Source organism: Rhinatrema bivittatum, chromosome 9, assembly GCF_901001135.1.
Source record: "Rhinatrema bivittatum chromosome 9, aRhiBiv1.1, whole genome shotgun sequence".
Lineage (NCBI taxonomy): Eukaryota > Metazoa > Chordata > Amphibia > Gymnophiona > Rhinatrematidae > Rhinatrema > Rhinatrema bivittatum.
In genome coordinates this window covers 1,772,792-1,789,527 of record NC_042623.1, presented here as the reverse complement: position 1 = coordinate 1,789,527, position 16,736 = coordinate 1,772,792, and the positions used below count along the sequence as shown (strand labels likewise).

Genomic DNA, 16,736 nt, shown 5'->3' with positions numbered 1-16,736 from the left:
GCTCTCCTCCTCCTCCTTCTCCTTACTACTCATGGTATATGATAAGCTCTCCTTCTCCTTACTACTCATGGTATATGATAAGCTCTCCTCCTCCTCCTTCTCCTTACTACTCATGGTATATGATAAGCTCTCCTTTTTTCCTTGAGATGATGAGGAACTGCGCCCAGGAAGTGGCTGTTTAATAACTTGCATGCTTATATGCCAAGGCAAAGTTGAATAATAGCCTGCATTACTGTCCAAAAAGAGTTGTGATTTAGAAAAGACTTTAGCCATCTAGGAATTCACAATTTGCAGAAAGTTCCCCTCACCACTGCTTTTACTTTGTGCTTGGAATGAAATGTTGGATTAAAAAAGAACTTTCAGGTTCCTTCCTATAGATGAGATTATAACTTCCCATACTAGAAAGACAGAGGAGCATCAGCACTGGCAATCTCAATCTGCTTAGTAAAATTATCTCTGTCTTGCTCAAATTTAGGATCAGTGTGTTCTTGAACATCCATTGTCTGATTTTCCCAAACCACTGTGGGCCCGATATTCAAAATTCCAAATGAATTTAAATTAACCAGATAAAGCTTATTCGGTTAACTTACATAAGATATTCAGCAGCTCTGCTGCTGGATATCTGTGTATACGTCCGGCATGATGTTAAACCAGCATGATGTTGCATACTAATGTCGGTATATAAAAGTTTCAAATAAATAAATAAGTCTCTACTTTGCCGGATATGTTATATCCGCTTAATTTATCTATTTAAGTGATGGATATTGGCTGCACCCTGATAGATATCTGAGGAGCAATAAGGAGAATGATGGAGGGCCAGCAGTGGTAAAAGTATGGAAAAGGCAGCAGGAGATGTGGGGCTATGAGGGGATCTGCTCCTTTGCACACTTAAAGGATGCCCTGGGGGTGGAAAGAGCAGCCCAGCAGCTTAGCCTGGAAAGGAGTGATTGAGAGGGGCTGGAAAACAGTGGGGCATTTTCACCAGAGCATGTGAATGCCGCTGCGTCCTATCTTCTGGACACCTTCCAAGTCAACATTCGTAATTTAAAATACAAATAACAAATAACTGACAACATTACAATAAGATAGAAAACCAATGATTGATAGCATGGATGCATCTGGCTGGATGGGAGTAATCTCAGTGACAGATAAACCTGCAATGCTCACTAGAAGGGTAATTTGAATGGATGGGACTCACTTTTGCTGTTTTGTAAGCATCTTTGGAGATGCCTGCTTCCTGAGGGGGTGCTGGTCCCACAGTAGGGATGTGAATCGTGTCCTCGATCGTCTTAACGATCGATTTCGGCTGGGAGGGGGAGGGAATCGTATTGTTGCCGTTTGGGGGGGTAAAATATCGTGAAAAATCGTGAAAAATCGTTAAAAATCGAAAAATCGCAAAACCGGCACATTAAAACCCCCTAAAACCCACCCCCGACCCTTTAAATTAAATCCCCCACCCTCCCGAACCCCCCCCAAATGACTTAAATAACCTGCGGGTCCAGCGGCGGTCCGGAACGGCAGCGGTCCGGAACGGGCTCCTGCTCCTCAATCTTGTTGTCTTCAGCCGGCGCCATTTTCCAAAATGGCGGCGAAAAATGGCGGCGGCCATAGACGAACACGATTGGACGGCAGGAGGTCCTTCCGGACCCCCGCTGGACTTTTGGCAAGTCTCGTGGGGGTCAGGAGGCCCCCCACAAGCTGGCCAAAAGTTCCTGGAGGTCCAGCAGGGGTCAGGGAGCGATTTCCCGCCGCGAATCGTTTTCGTACGGAAAATGGCGCCGGCAGGAGATCGACTGCAGGAGGTCATTCAGCGAGGGTTCCGGCGCCTCGCTGAACAACCTCCTGCAGTCGATCTCCTGCCGGCGCCATTTTCCGTACGAAAACGATTTGCGGCGGGAAATCGCTCCCTGACCCCCGCTGGACCTCCAGGAACTTTTGGCCAGCTTGTGGGGGGCCTCCTGACCCCCACGAGACTTGCCAAAAGTCCAGCGGGGGTCCGGAAGGACCTCCTGCCGTCCAATCGTGTTCGTCTATGGCCGCCGCCATTTTTCGCCGCCATTTTGGAAAATGGCGCTGGCTGAAGACAACAAGATTGAGGAGCAGGAGCCCGTTCCGGACCGCTGCCGTTCCGGACCGCCGCTGGACCCGCAGGTTATTTAACTCATTTGGGGGGGGGGTTCGGGAGGGTGGGGGATTTAATTTAAAGGGTCGGGGGTGGGTTTTAGGGGGTTTTAGTGTGCCGGCTCACGATTCTAACGATTTATAACGATAAATCGTTAGAATCTCTATTGTATTGTGTTCCATAACGGTTTAAGACGATATTAAAATTATCGGACGATAATTTTAATCGTCCTAAAACGATTCACATCCCTATCCCACAGTAACACGCTACTGAGAGCAGGTGATTACCCATTTGGCCATAAGTCATGAGACCTCACCATGCTGGGCGGTTTATCTGACATTGAGATTACTCCCATCCAGCCAGCTGCGTCCATGTTATCAATCATTGGTTTTCTATCTTATTGTAATGTTGTCAGTTATTTGTATTTTAAATTACGAATGTTGACTTGGAAGGTGCCCAGAAGATAGGACGCAGCGGCATTCACATGCTCTGGTGAAAATGCCCCTCTCAATCAGTCCTTTCCAGGCTAAGCTGCTGGGCTGCTCTTTGCACCCCCAGGGCACCCTTTAAGTGTGCAAAGGAGCAGATCCCCTCCTAGCTGAGATTGGGGAGATTTAATCTTTTGTATATATATCGTGGGGCTGTGGTGGTAACAGAGAGTCAAACTCTGTCTCCTGTGGGTGCTTTGCCCCTCAGTGGCCTTCCAGCAGTGTGAGTCAGAGGTCTCCATCCAGATGTTTCCCTATGTTTGGCGTCGGTGTGGTGAAACACTCCCTATTGAGAGTGGTTTTTGTGTTAATAAAACTCCTGTGTCCATTTGGCATAGGGAGGGAGGGAGTGAAGAATCAGTTTCAGCTGAGAGCTGAGAGAGCAGGGACCTTCTCCCTCCACAGGGAAGGGTTGGAGGCAGCAGGGAGAGGAGTCTGAAGTCCCATGGGAGGGCAGGAGGAGGAGGATTCGAGATGAGGAGTTCCTGGTCGTCCTGAAGTTGATGATGTGGGAAATGGAAACTGCACTAGGAGGTGTCAGAGGAGGGACAGCCTGCCTGGAAAAGTTGAGGAGAAAGTCTGAAGGGAAAACTTAAGTGGAAGGAGCCAGAGGAAAAGCAGTGTGCAGGGAAGGTTTGCTGGAGTCTGAGACTCGAAGGAGAAAGAGAGAGCAATTTAGAGAGACGAATACTGCTACCAGGTCATGGGGCCTTGCATGACCCATAGTCCTCCCTGTGTGCCCCTGTGCTCAAGAGCTGACCGGGATGAAGGCTACACCCATAGAGAATGGGATAAGGGCTGGGGGCTAGCACAGGGTCCGCTCCTGTTAATTATGGACCCCTCCAAAACATTCAGTCTGGATACACAGCTGATACTGAGTGCCAATAACCACTTTGGTCACTTAACATTTGCCTTTTAATATTCCTAAAAATATCCCTTTGGTTCTTTTGCACAGGGCCTTTCTTTTTGATAGAAGCACCGTACGATGCCATTGGCTCTCTTTCGTCAGTAAAACAGCTGGAGCAAGAAAGAAGCAGGATTATGCATTTGATCTTTATGAAAAGAAAGGTAAATACAAATCCATATGCTTTGCAACAATGAAACTCATTTAGATCAGAGAATCATATATTTTGATTTAAGGTGTTGTAGGCCAACTTTGAATCTCTGGCTTGCAGGCCTTGCACATAGTAACCTACATAGTAGTAATGACAGATAAAGAGCAAATGGTCAATCCATTCTACCCAGCAAGTTTCTTATGTAGTAATTGCTGCTCTGTGCAGGTTACCCCCATGTCTCTCTTAAGGGTAGCAATTGCCGCTTTGTGCTGCAGGTTACCCCCATGTTTCTGTTAAGGGTAGGAGGTGATGTCCTTTCATGGATTACAAACTGGTTAAAAGGCAGGAAACAGAGTAGGATTAAATGGACAATTTTCTCAGTGGAAAAGGGTAAACAGTGGAGTGCCTCAGGGATCTGTACTTGGACCGATGCTTTTCAATATATATATAAATGATCTGGAAAGGAATACGACGAGTGAGGTTATCAAATTTGTAGATGATACAAAATTATTCAGAGTAGTTAAATCTCAAGCAGATTGTGATAAATTGCAGGAGGACCTTGCAAGACTGGAAGATTGGACATCCAAATGGCAGATGAAATTTAATGTGAACAAGTGCAAGGTGATGCATATAGGGAAAAATAACCCTTGCTGTAGTTACACGATGTTAGGTTCCATATTAGGAGCTACTACCCAGGAAAAAGATCTAGGCATCATAGTGGACAATACTTTAAAATCGTCAGCTCAGTGTGCTGCAGCAGTCAAAAAAGCAAATAGCATGTTAGGAATTATTAGGAAGGGAATGGTTAATAGAACAGAAAATGTCATAATGCCTCTGTATCACTCCATGGTGAGACCACACCTTGAATACTGTGTACAATTTTGGTCGCCGCATCTCAAAAAAGATATAATTGTGATGGAGAAGGTACAGAGAAGGGTAACCAAAATGATAAAGGGGATGGAACAACTCCCCTATGAGGAAAGGCTGAAGAGGTTAGGGCTGTTCAGCTTGGAGAAGAGACGGCTGAGGGGGGATATGATAGAGGTCTTTAAGATCATAAGAGGTCTTGAACGGGTAGATGTGACTCGGTTATTTACACTTTCGGATAATAGAAGGACTAGGGGGCATTCCATGAAGTTAGCAAGTAGCACATTTAAAACTAATCAGAGAAAATTATTTTTCACTCAATGCACAATAAAACTCTGCAGTTTGTTGCCAGAGGATGTGGTGAGTGCAGTTAGTGTAGCTGGATTTAAAAAAGGTTTGGATAAGTTCTTGGAGGAGAAGTCCATTAACTGCGATTAATCAACTTGATTTAGGGAATAGCCACTGCTATTAATTGCATCTGTAGCATGCGATCTTCTTAGTGTTTGGGTAATTGCCAGGTTCTTGTGGCCTCGTTTGGCCTCTGTTGGAAACAGGATGCTGGGCTTGATGGACCCTTGGTCTGACCCAGTATAGCATGTTCTTATGTTCTTATGCTGCTCCGTGCAAGTTACTCCATATTTTATCAATGGTAGGAATTGCTGGGGATGTGCAGGGATAAAAAAAATTCATTTTCATTTTACAGTTCATTTTCAGGAGACTTTTTCATACAAATTTCAGTTCATGGAATGTTTGATTACGGCCCTGAAGAAAATTCTTGGGAGCCGATAGCAAATATCCTGGACAAAGAGATGCTTCTTCAGTTTCATCAGATGCATTCACACAAACCTAACCCTGGTAAAAGGGCTGGAGGCCATCCTTTGAAGGGGGATACTGTTGCGTCCGTCCGTCTTCGACGGCTTCGCCCCGCCTACCTCTCTCTACTTGCAGCTCCTCCCGCTCACCTTGGACTGATGGCCCCCGCGGCGTCTGCTTGCCATTCTCTCCAGCGTCCCCGGACCGGCTTTGGTGCTGCCTCTCGCCATTCTCCTTCAAGGGACCTCTAGGGCGTGCACGCCTCCCTCATCTTTAACTTCATTGACGCGAACCTCAGGGGCCTCCCCCAGTTCCGACGTCACGACTTCAGGGTATATCTGCCTACAGTATTTGCTAGCTCGTTGAGTTACAACAGGATTCGTACAGATGGGATTCGCTCTCCGTTCCTAAGCTACTCTGCCACTCCAGCTCTATCTGGAACTCTTACTACCCTTCGGGGTCTCTAACGGGGTAACTGCTCCTCTGGGGCGTCTTTGCTTCTTTCAGGTGCTATCAGGAAACCGGTACTCGCTCCTCGAGGGCCCATGTTCCCTGACTTGCTGCCTGCAACCTCTACCCTTCTTCTTGGAAGAACTAACCTACAGCTACCATCAGTGAGTACAGTAACCATCTCTTTCCACAGTACTGCTTCACTGGAAACAGGTACTCGCTCCTCGAGGGCCTGCCCTCTGCTGCGGTGCCAGACCTCTCGTCTAGTGGAATCTCTGTTACGTCTAAGTGAGTACAATACTATTGAGTCTCTCTGCTCTAAGGGATCAGGTACTCACTTCTCGAAGGCCTGCTCTCTGCTCCGGTGCCAGACCTCTCGTTTTGTGGAATCTCTGTTACTGCTACGTGAGTACAACGCTACTGAGTGTCTCTGCTCTAAGGGATCAAGTACTCGCTCCTCGAGGGCCTGCTCTCCCTGTCTCGGAGCTCTCCTATTTCTACATTGGGACTCTGAATGCTAATCTCATTTGTGCTCATAACTCTGTCTCTTTCCACTACAGCACAGCCTAGCAGAGGATCAGCTGTTCCAGCGTTCTGTGAGAGACACCCTCAGCCGGGCTCTACAACCACTACTCACTACTGCCACCTCTGGTGGCTTCCAAAACTGTTTAATAAAAGATTCAAATCTGTGTTTGTCTGTCTGGAGTTTAGCCTGACACTGTGGTCCCTCACGGGACTGCCCACGTGGGTGTGGTCAGCTGCCACAGTGTCCAAGGATCCACCCAAACACCAATAACCATAACATTTTGTTATCTTTCCTAATTTCTTTTAGCATTTCATTGTCTGTCTGTTCATTCTGGCCAGGTGGACAGTAAGGCAAACCCACTACTATTTTATACCCCTCTTCACCTGGAATTTCTACCCATAAAGATTTAACATTGCATTTTGTTTCCTGCAGAACTTTTATCCTGTTTGACTCAATGCTCTCTTTAACATATAGTGCTACCCTTCCACCAATTTGATCCATCTTATCATTTTGATATAATTTATACGCTGGTATCACAGTGTCCCATTGGTTATTCTTCTTGCACCAGGTCTCTGAGATGCCAATTATATCTTCCTCTTCATCCAGTGGTATAAACTCTAAGTCTCCCATCTTATTTTTTAGACTTCTAGCATTTGCATACAGACATTTAAAAATATGTCTTTTGTTTGTATTAAGAACCTGCTCATCAGTTGACGGGGGTAATTTGGAATCTGTGTGCTCTGTCTGCACTTTGCTTAAAGGCATGTGGTGCACTTCAGCATTTATTGCAACCTCTCTGCTGGGATGCCCTGATTTTCCTGTTCTCTTAGTATTCTTCAAAGATACCTAATTGCAAACCATCCGCATCTGAATGACTGTTGGGTTTCTCCCATCATCTTGTTTAAAAGCTGTACCATCTCCTTTTTAAAGGTTAATTCGAGCAGCCTGGTTCCACTCTGGTTAAACCACAAAAATCGTGACCTGCAAGAACCCCCTAAATCTACTCAAGAAAACAGATTGGGGAGCTCGATTAGTACAATGTACTCTGGTGTTTGGTAGCACTTATGTAAGTGATAACCATACGTTGGTTATGACTCAATTCAAGTGTTAACTTTTTAATTTAATCAAAGAAAGTGCTTAGTGTAGTGATCTCAAAATTTTATTTTGTTTGACTTTACCCTTTTTTTTAAAAAAAGCCTTAAATAGATATTTATTGGGTATTTTTAAACCAATAGTCTCCTTAACAATCAACCCAACTCACCTGCATTTGCGAAAGTCCTTTCACTTATCTTGTTATGATGCAGAATAAAACTGTCGCTTGTTTCGTATCATGAATTCCAGCGAGAGGTGGGGTCGTATGCCCGACACTGACAGTGTTTCGATGAGGGACTCGGAAAGTTGTACAATATCTCAGTTGCTTCTAACTGCCATTCGTATTGTCAGAATAGTTAAGGAGACTATTGGTTTAAAAATACCCAAAAAATATCTATTTAAGGCTTTTTTTTAAAAAAGGGTAAAGACAAACAAAATAAAATTTTGAGAGCACTACACTGTGCACTTTCTTTGATTAAATTAAAAATGGTAAACACTTGAATTGAGTCATAAGCAAGATATGGTTATCACTTACATAAGTGCCACCGAGCACCAGAGTACATTGCACGAATAGCGCTCCCCAAGCCACTACACAACTGCATAAAGTGCTGGCTCCTTGCCCAATGAGAAGGCCCCCCTCATGCCCCTAGTATTGGCTTTCTGGTGCCTGCCTGCCTCGCTCATTCCTTCCATTGGCCTTAGACTCAGAGGACTTGGAACAGGTGGAGGCCGGTACTGTGAATAGTTTAAACATGCTTGGGACAATGCAGTGAGAGTATGGTTGAGAAGTTGGTTAGAATACATGGGGGGGGGGGGGGGGGGTGCGCTCCAGTTATTGTTTTATGTTTGGGAACCTGTATACTCAGAAAGGCAGAGAAGTAAGAAAACGTAGCTGAAGTGACTAAGGTGAGAGATTCTGCACTCGCAGGCAGTCAGGGCAGTGTAGACGGGAACAAATCAGAGAGATTGGGTAGTCCAAGTGGTCCTTATCCACCAAGATCTATGGTGTTTTTATTTAACATATCTGCTTTTTTCCAACAGACTATATAAGAGACTGTATCCATGGTAAAGGGGGAAACTATAAGGGGACAATGTCTGTTACAAAGCGAGGCCTCCCCTGTCAGGCTTGGAATTCCATGATTCCTCATGAGCACAGGTAAGCCTCGGCGAGAACGAGAGACTTTGCTTTCTACATTCTCTTCTACAGGGCTTTGTATTTTTCCTTTTTATTCCTTTAATTGTCAGAATGTTCAGCTCTCTATTATTATTCTTTCACATTTTGCTACTTGTATGGTAATAGGAAAGCAACCTTCACATTTTTATTGTTCTCTACCTCGCCTGGTGCTAGAGAATTTGGGGTTCAGGAGTCCGTAAGATTAATCTAGATATCAGCCATGCACCCTTATTCAAAGGGCTTTATCACATTCTGTTTATAGGAAAAAATTGTATTTATTTCCTTTTAACTTGCGCCTTTGTGCTGATAGTTCATGACAAGTTGCATTCAGGTAGAGTTACAATTTCCCTGTCCCCCAAAGGGCCTGATTTATAAAGCAGAACGGGTGAAAAGACTTAGTAAATCAGGTCTTACGATTGTATCTCAGGCAATGGAGGGTCAGAAGGAACAGCTGCAGCCTTCGAATCATGATTTCCCTGGTTGTGAGTCTGCTGCTCTGACCACTAGGCTACTCCTCTCCTCCATGCCATCTGATTCAGTTCTGACCTCACTAGATATCAATATTCATCTCAGGTCTGCAAGATTTCTGGCCTTGAATATCTTAAAGAGCAGATAGGCTTGGCACAAGCAGGAGTAGGTTTTCGGGGTAACAAGCGTAATATACGCATGTATCCCTTTTAAAATCCGCCCCATACACAGAGAGTATACCTCTTCCCCATCATGCATGGATTTTCTATCCATGAAGGTTTATGAGAGCAATATTTAACTTAAAAACAAAAAAAGGCTCACATGACTCTCTTCCAAACCTTCCTTTTTGTTAAAATATTCACCCGCCGGTAGCTGACCTCCCCGCCCACCCTAGCCCATCCTCCCAAACCCCTAAGGACTAATAAATGTCCCTGTTCCTGGGCCTTGTGGCCAACATTTTTCAAAATAGTGCAGGCTGCCCTTTGACCCTATCATTCAGTGCCATTGGGAAGCCCCCTGTCACATGATAAGGGCAATAGGCAGCAAGCGCCATCCACTCTATTATATTTCCTCTGTTGTAGCATGTTTTGAAATCTTTATCTATTTAATCAGCCAGTGGTTTTAGACTCCTTTCAGGGTTATATAGAAATAACAGGTGTTGCCTCTGAGTCTGGTGACTCACAAGGCTCTACAGGACTTGATTAAGAAGTAGGGATGTGAATCGTTTTTTGATGATTTAAAATATTGTCCAATATTTTTTAAATCGTCATTAATCGTTAAAGAGTGCCATTTTTAAAGATGGCGTGGGTCATCCACTGGATGGCCCGTGCCATTTTTAAGGATGGCACCAGCCGTCCAGTGCTCCTACCATGTGACAGGGGCCGGCCAATTGTACGGTTACCCTGTCACATGGTAAGGGCAAAGGGCCATCGGTGCCATTTTTACTAGTGGCAGCCGACGGCCCGAAAGCGGGAGATCGCTCCCGGGGCCCACTGGACTACCAGGTAATTTTAAAACATTTGGGGGGGGGGGGGGTTGGGAGGGTGGTGGAGGCTAAGGGAGCGGTTTTAAAGGGTCGGGGTGGGTTTTTTGTTTATCGGATCGGGCACAGCCGATAAAAAAAAAAACGATCGGGCTGGACGAAAAAAAATGCACGATTTGAATCGGAACTGGAACCCGAACCGATTCCGGTTCCGTTTCACATCTCTATGAAGAAGTAATTTAAATAGAAGAGAAATAATTGTTCAGGTAGCGTGCACACAAGGATGCATCCGCACCTCTTTAGAAATCTACACCTAAGATTTTATCGGTTTTGGTAGGGTGAGATAGTATTAGGTTATAGTCTGAAAGGCTAAACATATAAGGGTTATGACATAGCGTGCCAGTGGTTAGCTATAAATTAACTTAATAAAATTAGTTATAATACAAAAATAATTTGAAATGTGGCTGTTCTAGGTCTTGCTAGAGGATAATATTGGAGTTTGAAAACAGTCTTTGCTGGTTTGTGTATTGATTTATAATAAACAAAGGGCTGCTATCTGCAGGAGCTGTTTCTTCCTTCCCACCCACTGCTAGGTTTCTTTCTTCCTAAAACGTTCTTGTAAGGACTTGGTTAAGTGAAAAATAAGTCTTAAGTACCAATCTAACAACTTGTATAATAGTCACTATTACTAGAATGGCTTTTATTCAGTGTAACATTTATTTATGTAATTATTTAAAATCTTTTCTATACCGTCACAACGGTTCACATATAGGCACATATAGTACATTGTATATGCAATTGTTCCTATTATTAGTAATGGAGGTGCCTGATGATCTCGGTGACATCGTTTCATAGTAGTGGCTAAGAGTTTAGTGATGATTAATCTGACCTGTGACTAAGATAAAGACTGTTAAATTATACATTTAATTTAGAAGGTGCAATAGACAGACCATGACATACATGCATATAATGTGCTAGTGCTGTATGAAGATTTCATGTGTACAGCTTTCAGCGTTTCTCTCTTTCTCGCTCTCTTTGTGAAAAGGCTTCTCTAAAGAGCCGCGTCTTTAAGCTCTTTTTGAAAGTCTTGAAGTCTCTCTGTAGTCTTACCTCTGTGGACACGGTGTTCCATAGTAACGGCCCGGCCAATGATAGTGCTCTTTCTCTGACTTGTGTTAGTTTTGCAGTTTTTACTGAGGGGATGGTTAGGAGGGCTTTGTTGGCGGATCTCAGGTTTCTGTTAGGGACGTGGACGCGGAGTGCTGTGTTTAGCCAGTCTGCTTTTTCGTCATGGATTAGCTTATGTATAATGCCCTTATACAGAAGGCCCAGGAATAATCTGTATGGGGTGGTAGTTACACTCTTAAACAGAAAGCAAGGGAAGGGGGTAACCTGCATGGAGCTGTAGTGCAGCACTAAACACTTTTCTGGGCATAGTGGATGGGCCTTTTTGTCTTTATCTGCCATCATATCTAATGCTGCTTTTCACTGTAGCAGAATATAAATGCAGTCTGAAACATCATGCCACTGAGGGGAAATGTTTCAGCCTGGGGAAACTGCTTCCTTACCTCTGAAAACTGTCCTTCCAATATCCAAAAATCAAAAATTCAGAAAATATTATAAAGTTAAAAAAACAAACAAAAAACAACAACTGGAAACAAGGGTGAAGTGCAAGAGAGGGGAAAAGTGAGAGCATGAAATGACAATAGAGCTTTGATAACATCTGAGGTTCTTCAATACCAACCAGTTAGTCACAGGTCCAAAAAACTGGGAGAGGTAAAGCGACAAAGCAAATGATGCGGCATTGCACCAGGAAGTGAATAAGGCAAGCAGGGTCCGTTTCTGCTGCTTTTCATTAGAGTAGGATTGCATCATTATTGCAGCAGGTCTACAGCTTCCCCTTGACATTTAGCTGCTGGTATGACTGCAGTACCTAAAGACTTGGAAACACATTAGAAATTGAGCCACTCATCTCATGACCATGTTGTCTTCATTTTTTTTTTTTTATAATTCCCTTGTGTAATAATCATAACATTTGAAAAGTCCCTTGAAATGGGTTAACTGCACACATTTGCATTTCTTCCCATCCCCAGATTGATGATATCATGGAAGAGTGACTGTGGGAAGGAAGCAGACAAGCAGTAAAACATTAATGTGCTGTAGGCTGGAATTCCTAACCCCCTCTCATAGCATCTGGTTTTCAGAAGGTGGCAAATGAAAAGAATCTGTTTTCTGAGATTAGCAGACCATTTACAGTTCTGACGTCTGCGTTATTAATCTGAAGGGCAGTTCTGCAACATCGCACATGTCCTGCTTTCTCCCTGAATTTCACATGTGCTGCTTCTTTTGGACAATTCAGTGCACTGACCAACATGGGAACATACTTAATTTGGAAAAGAGTAAAAGCAAATTGCATTCATTTAAATGTTTTGCTTTACTTGTTTTTAAATAACTAGATGTCCATGCTGAGCAGCAAATTAGCCAAGTAAACTTACACGCCTAACTTGGGGCTGGATTCTCAGTCCCACTGAATATGCTTCACATTATCCAGGTATGTTTTCTCAGCTACCTTTACAGCACTCTTCCATTACCACCAGATTTTCCTGGCTAAATTTTAGCCCCACCACAGAATGTCCCTGCATCAGAGTAACTTAAGCGGGCGATGATTAATCAGGCTAAAATCTATCCCTGTGGTGGGTGGAAAATTTAAATCTCGGGATTTGTTCAGATAAGTTTTGGATAAACCCCAAGGCTTGAATATTGACCTCTTACTATTTGCAAGCCAGAGGTATTTCTGACAAATGATGAAGACTGAGTAGTTAAGAACATAAGAACATGCCATACTGCTTCAGTCCAAGGGTCCATCAACCCAGCATCCTGTCTCCAACTGTTACGATTCCTCTCATAGCTGTGCCACGAGAGGCCTCTCATCTTTGCTCTGGAGGCCGCACCGAAGCCGGGGATTTGCCTGGACATTCTATCCCGGTTTTGCTCCATGGCCTGGGAGGCCACCGTTGCCATCTGGGCCTACCTGAGGCCTGCTCTGCTTCCTCCTTGACTTTCTGGTTTGGGCCTCGACCCTTCTTCCTAAGGGGTCGGCCCGCAGCTCTTCTCTTTAGTTATAGGGCCAGCCGGGTGTGGCCCTTCTAAACTCCTTCCAGGGAGTTGCCTGCTTCCTGCTCTCTAAAAGGACTTCTCTTTCAGTTCTGCTTGGCCTTATATTGGACTTACTTGCTCCTGGATGTCTCGCCTTCCAGCGCTCTGTCAGGCCTTCGTTTTCGTTGGAGCTCCATGTCTCATCTTGATATGTTTCCATGTTCCTGTTGTCTGATGTCCTTGGTTCCTGATGTTGCTTCCTGATGCCTTGCCTTCACCGCTGCTTCCAGAACCCCTGGTTCCTCGATGCCACTCTTTCCTGGTGTGCTCATGGTACATTGCCTGTCTTCTCGTCCGCAGCTCAAGTATCCAGAGGGTCATTCTTTCCTGAAGCCAAATCCCGTCTTGGTCCTGTTTCCTGTTTGAAGCCAAGTTTCATCTTGGTCCTCCGTCATGACTCTCGTTCCGGCCATTGGATGTTCTTGGGGCTGCTCCATCCATGCCTAAGACTCTGACTGAACCTGTGCCATTCCAGCGTGGTCCACGACCAGCCTGGGATGGGCTGTGTAGGGCGTGCCTTGGTACAGGCTTCTACCAAATCTTCGCCATGTTCCAGCTTCATCTATTCCACACCTCGTCTAGAGCCTGCTTCACATTCTAGCATGGTCCATAACCAGCCCTTTGGGTCCGCCCGTTTACGGTGGACTGTGTAGGGCGCGCTGCATTGCAGCCTCAACCCAGTACTTGACTTTGTTCCTGAACCATGATCCTGAGTCTTCGAAGTTCCTTGCCTATGTCCAGAGTCTTCCAAGTTCCTTGTCTATGTCTAGAGTATCTATGTTCCAGAGCCTTCGTCTGCCCTCGTCTGTAGTCCGGCCTGCTGCTTCTTGTCATGCCTTGTGGCAGGTCTGAAAGGGCTGGGAATGGTCGGAGGACTGTTCATCAACCAACACTATGTGTTGCCTCCAGAAGCATGCAAGTCCGGAAGAGAGTCAGAACATCCATCTCCACCCATGCTGGGACATGCCTCACCTACCCTCGGTGTTGCCTTGGAGTTTTCTGGGGTCGTGCCGAGACCCAAGGGCACACAGTCCCCTCAAGATGGGATCACTCTCCCAGCACTCCCCTCCTGTAACAGCAACAGTGGCCAATCCAGGCCATAAGAACCTGGCAAGTACCTCAAAACCTAAGGGCCATATTTTCTAAACTACCGTGGCTTCCTGAATCCCGGTGCTAACGGGGGGCGGGGGGGGGGGGGGGGGACGAAGCTGGGGACAGGCCTGCAAAAGCCGGCAGCGATCGCACCACCGCGGTGTTATCGCTGCCGGCTTTCGCACCCAATAGCACCATCGTAAAAGGTGGTGCTATTGGGCGTGCTACTGGCAGCGATAAGGGATCTTACCTTATCACCACCAGCGAAATCGTCATGGAGTCCACCCCAACGCCGCCCCAACTCCTCCCCTTCCGGTGCGGACTCTGCCCTGATTTAGCTATCGCACGCGAAAAGGGACTTTTCATGTGCGATCCCGTTAGAAAATGACCCCCTAAGTCTATTCCATGTTACTGTTCCTAGTAATAGCAGTGGCTATTTTCTGAAACAATTTAATTAATAGCAGATAATGGACTTCTCCTCCAAGAACTTATCCAAACCTTTTTTAAACACAGCTACACTAACTGCACTAACCACATTCCCTGGCAACAAATTCCAGAGTTTAATTGTGCATTGAGTGAAAAAGAGCTTTCTCTAATTAATTTTAAATGTGCTACATGCTAACTTCATGGAGCGCCCACTAGTCTTTCTATTATCCAAAAGAGTAAATAACCGATTCACATCTACCCGTTCCAGACCTCTCATGATTTTAAACACCTCTATAATATCCCCCCTCAGCCGTCTTTTCTCCAAGCTGAAAAGTCCTAACCTCTTTATTCTTTCCTCATAGGGGAGCTGTTCCATTCCCCTTATCATTTTGGTTGCCCTTCTCTGTACCTTCTCCATCGCAATTATATCTTTTTTGAGATGCGGCGACCAGAATTGTACACAGTATTCAAGGTGTGGTCTCACCATGGAGCGATACTGAGGCATTATGACATTTTCCATTTTATTCACCATTCCCTTTCGAATAATTCACAACATTCTGTTTGCTTTTTTGACTGCCGCAGCACACTGAACCGACGATTTCAATGTGTTATCCACTATGACGCCTAGATATTTTTCTTGGGTTGTAGCACCTAATATGGAACCTAACATTGTGTAACTATAGCATGGGTTATTTTTCTCTATATGCATCACCTTGCACTTATCCACATTAAATTTCATCTGCCATTTGGATGCCCAATTTTCCAGTCTCACAAGTCTTCCTGCAATTTATCACAATCTGCTTGTGATTTAACTACTTTGAACAATTTTGTATCATCTGCAAATTTGATTATCTCACGCGACGTATTTCTTTCCAGATCATTTATAAATATATTGAAAAGTAAGGGTCCCAAAACAGATCCCTGAGGCACTCCACTGCCCACTCCCTTCCACTGAGAAAATTGTCCATTTAATCCTACTCTCTGTTTCCTGTCTTTTAGCCAGTTTGCAATCCACAAAAGGACATCGCCACCTATCCCATGACTTTTTACTTTTCCTAGAAGCCTCTCATGAGGAACTTTGTCAAACCCCTTCTGAAAATCCAAGTATACTACATCTACCAGTTCACCTTTATCCACATGTTTATTAACTCCTTCAAAAAAGTGAAGCAGATTTGTGAGGCAAGACTTGCCTTGGGTAAAGCCATGCTGACTATGTTCCATTAAACCATGTCTTTCTATATGTTCTGTGATTTTGATGTTTAGAACACTTTCCACTATTTTTCCTGTCACTGAAGTCAGGTTAACCGGTCTGTAGTTTCCCGATCGCCCCTGGAGCCCTTTTTAAATATTGGGGTTACATTAGCTATCCTCCAGTCTTCAGGTACAATGGATGATTTTAACGATAGGTTACAAATATTTACTAATAGGTCTGAAATTTCATTTTTTAGTTCCTTCAGAACTCTGGGGTGTATACTATCCGGCCAAGGTGATTTACTACTCTTCAGTTTGTCAATAAGGTCTACCACATCTTCTAGGTTCACCATGATTTGATTCAGTCCATCTGAATCATTACCCATGAAAACCTTCTCCAGTACGGGTTCTTCCCCAACATCCTCTTCAGTAAACACCGAAGCAAAGAAATCATTTAATCTTTCCGCAATGGCCTTATCTTCTCTAAGTGCCCCTTTACCCCCTCGATCATCTAACGGTCCAACTGACTCCCTCACAGGCTTTCTGCTTCGGATATATTTTAAAAAGTTTTTACTGTAAGTTTTTGCCTCTAGGGCCAACTTCTTTTCAAATTCTCTCTTAGCCTGTCTTATCAATGTCTTACATTTAACATATTTATTTATTTATTTATTTATTTATTTATTCGTTTTTATATACCGTCATTCGGTTTAGCCATCACAACGGTTTACAGAATCAAAACAACAATCAGATAAATTATACATAGTTGCAAAAGAAGAAAACAAGAACAATAGTGAAATGATACGTTTATGCATTATCCTATTTTCTTCTGTGGAT

At 44.4% G+C, this 16,736-nt stretch overlaps 1 protein-coding gene across 4 annotated transcripts in view; it reads left to right on the top strand.

The window, feature by feature from the left end:
• The window catches only part of HGF (hepatocyte growth factor), a 212,316-nt gene that overhangs the window by 57,169 nt on the left and 138,411 nt on the right, over positions 1 to 16,736 (top strand). For all 4 annotated transcript variants that reach the window (XM_029616760.1, XM_029616759.1, XM_029616762.1 and 1 more), the window contains 2 exons: positions 3,566 to 3,678; positions 8,455 to 8,569. In XM_029616760.1, coding sequence (XP_029472620.1) covers positions 3,566 to 3,678; positions 8,455 to 8,569 — 228 coding nt within the window. The remainder of the gene's footprint in view (positions 1 to 3,565; positions 3,679 to 8,454; positions 8,570 to 16,736) is intronic.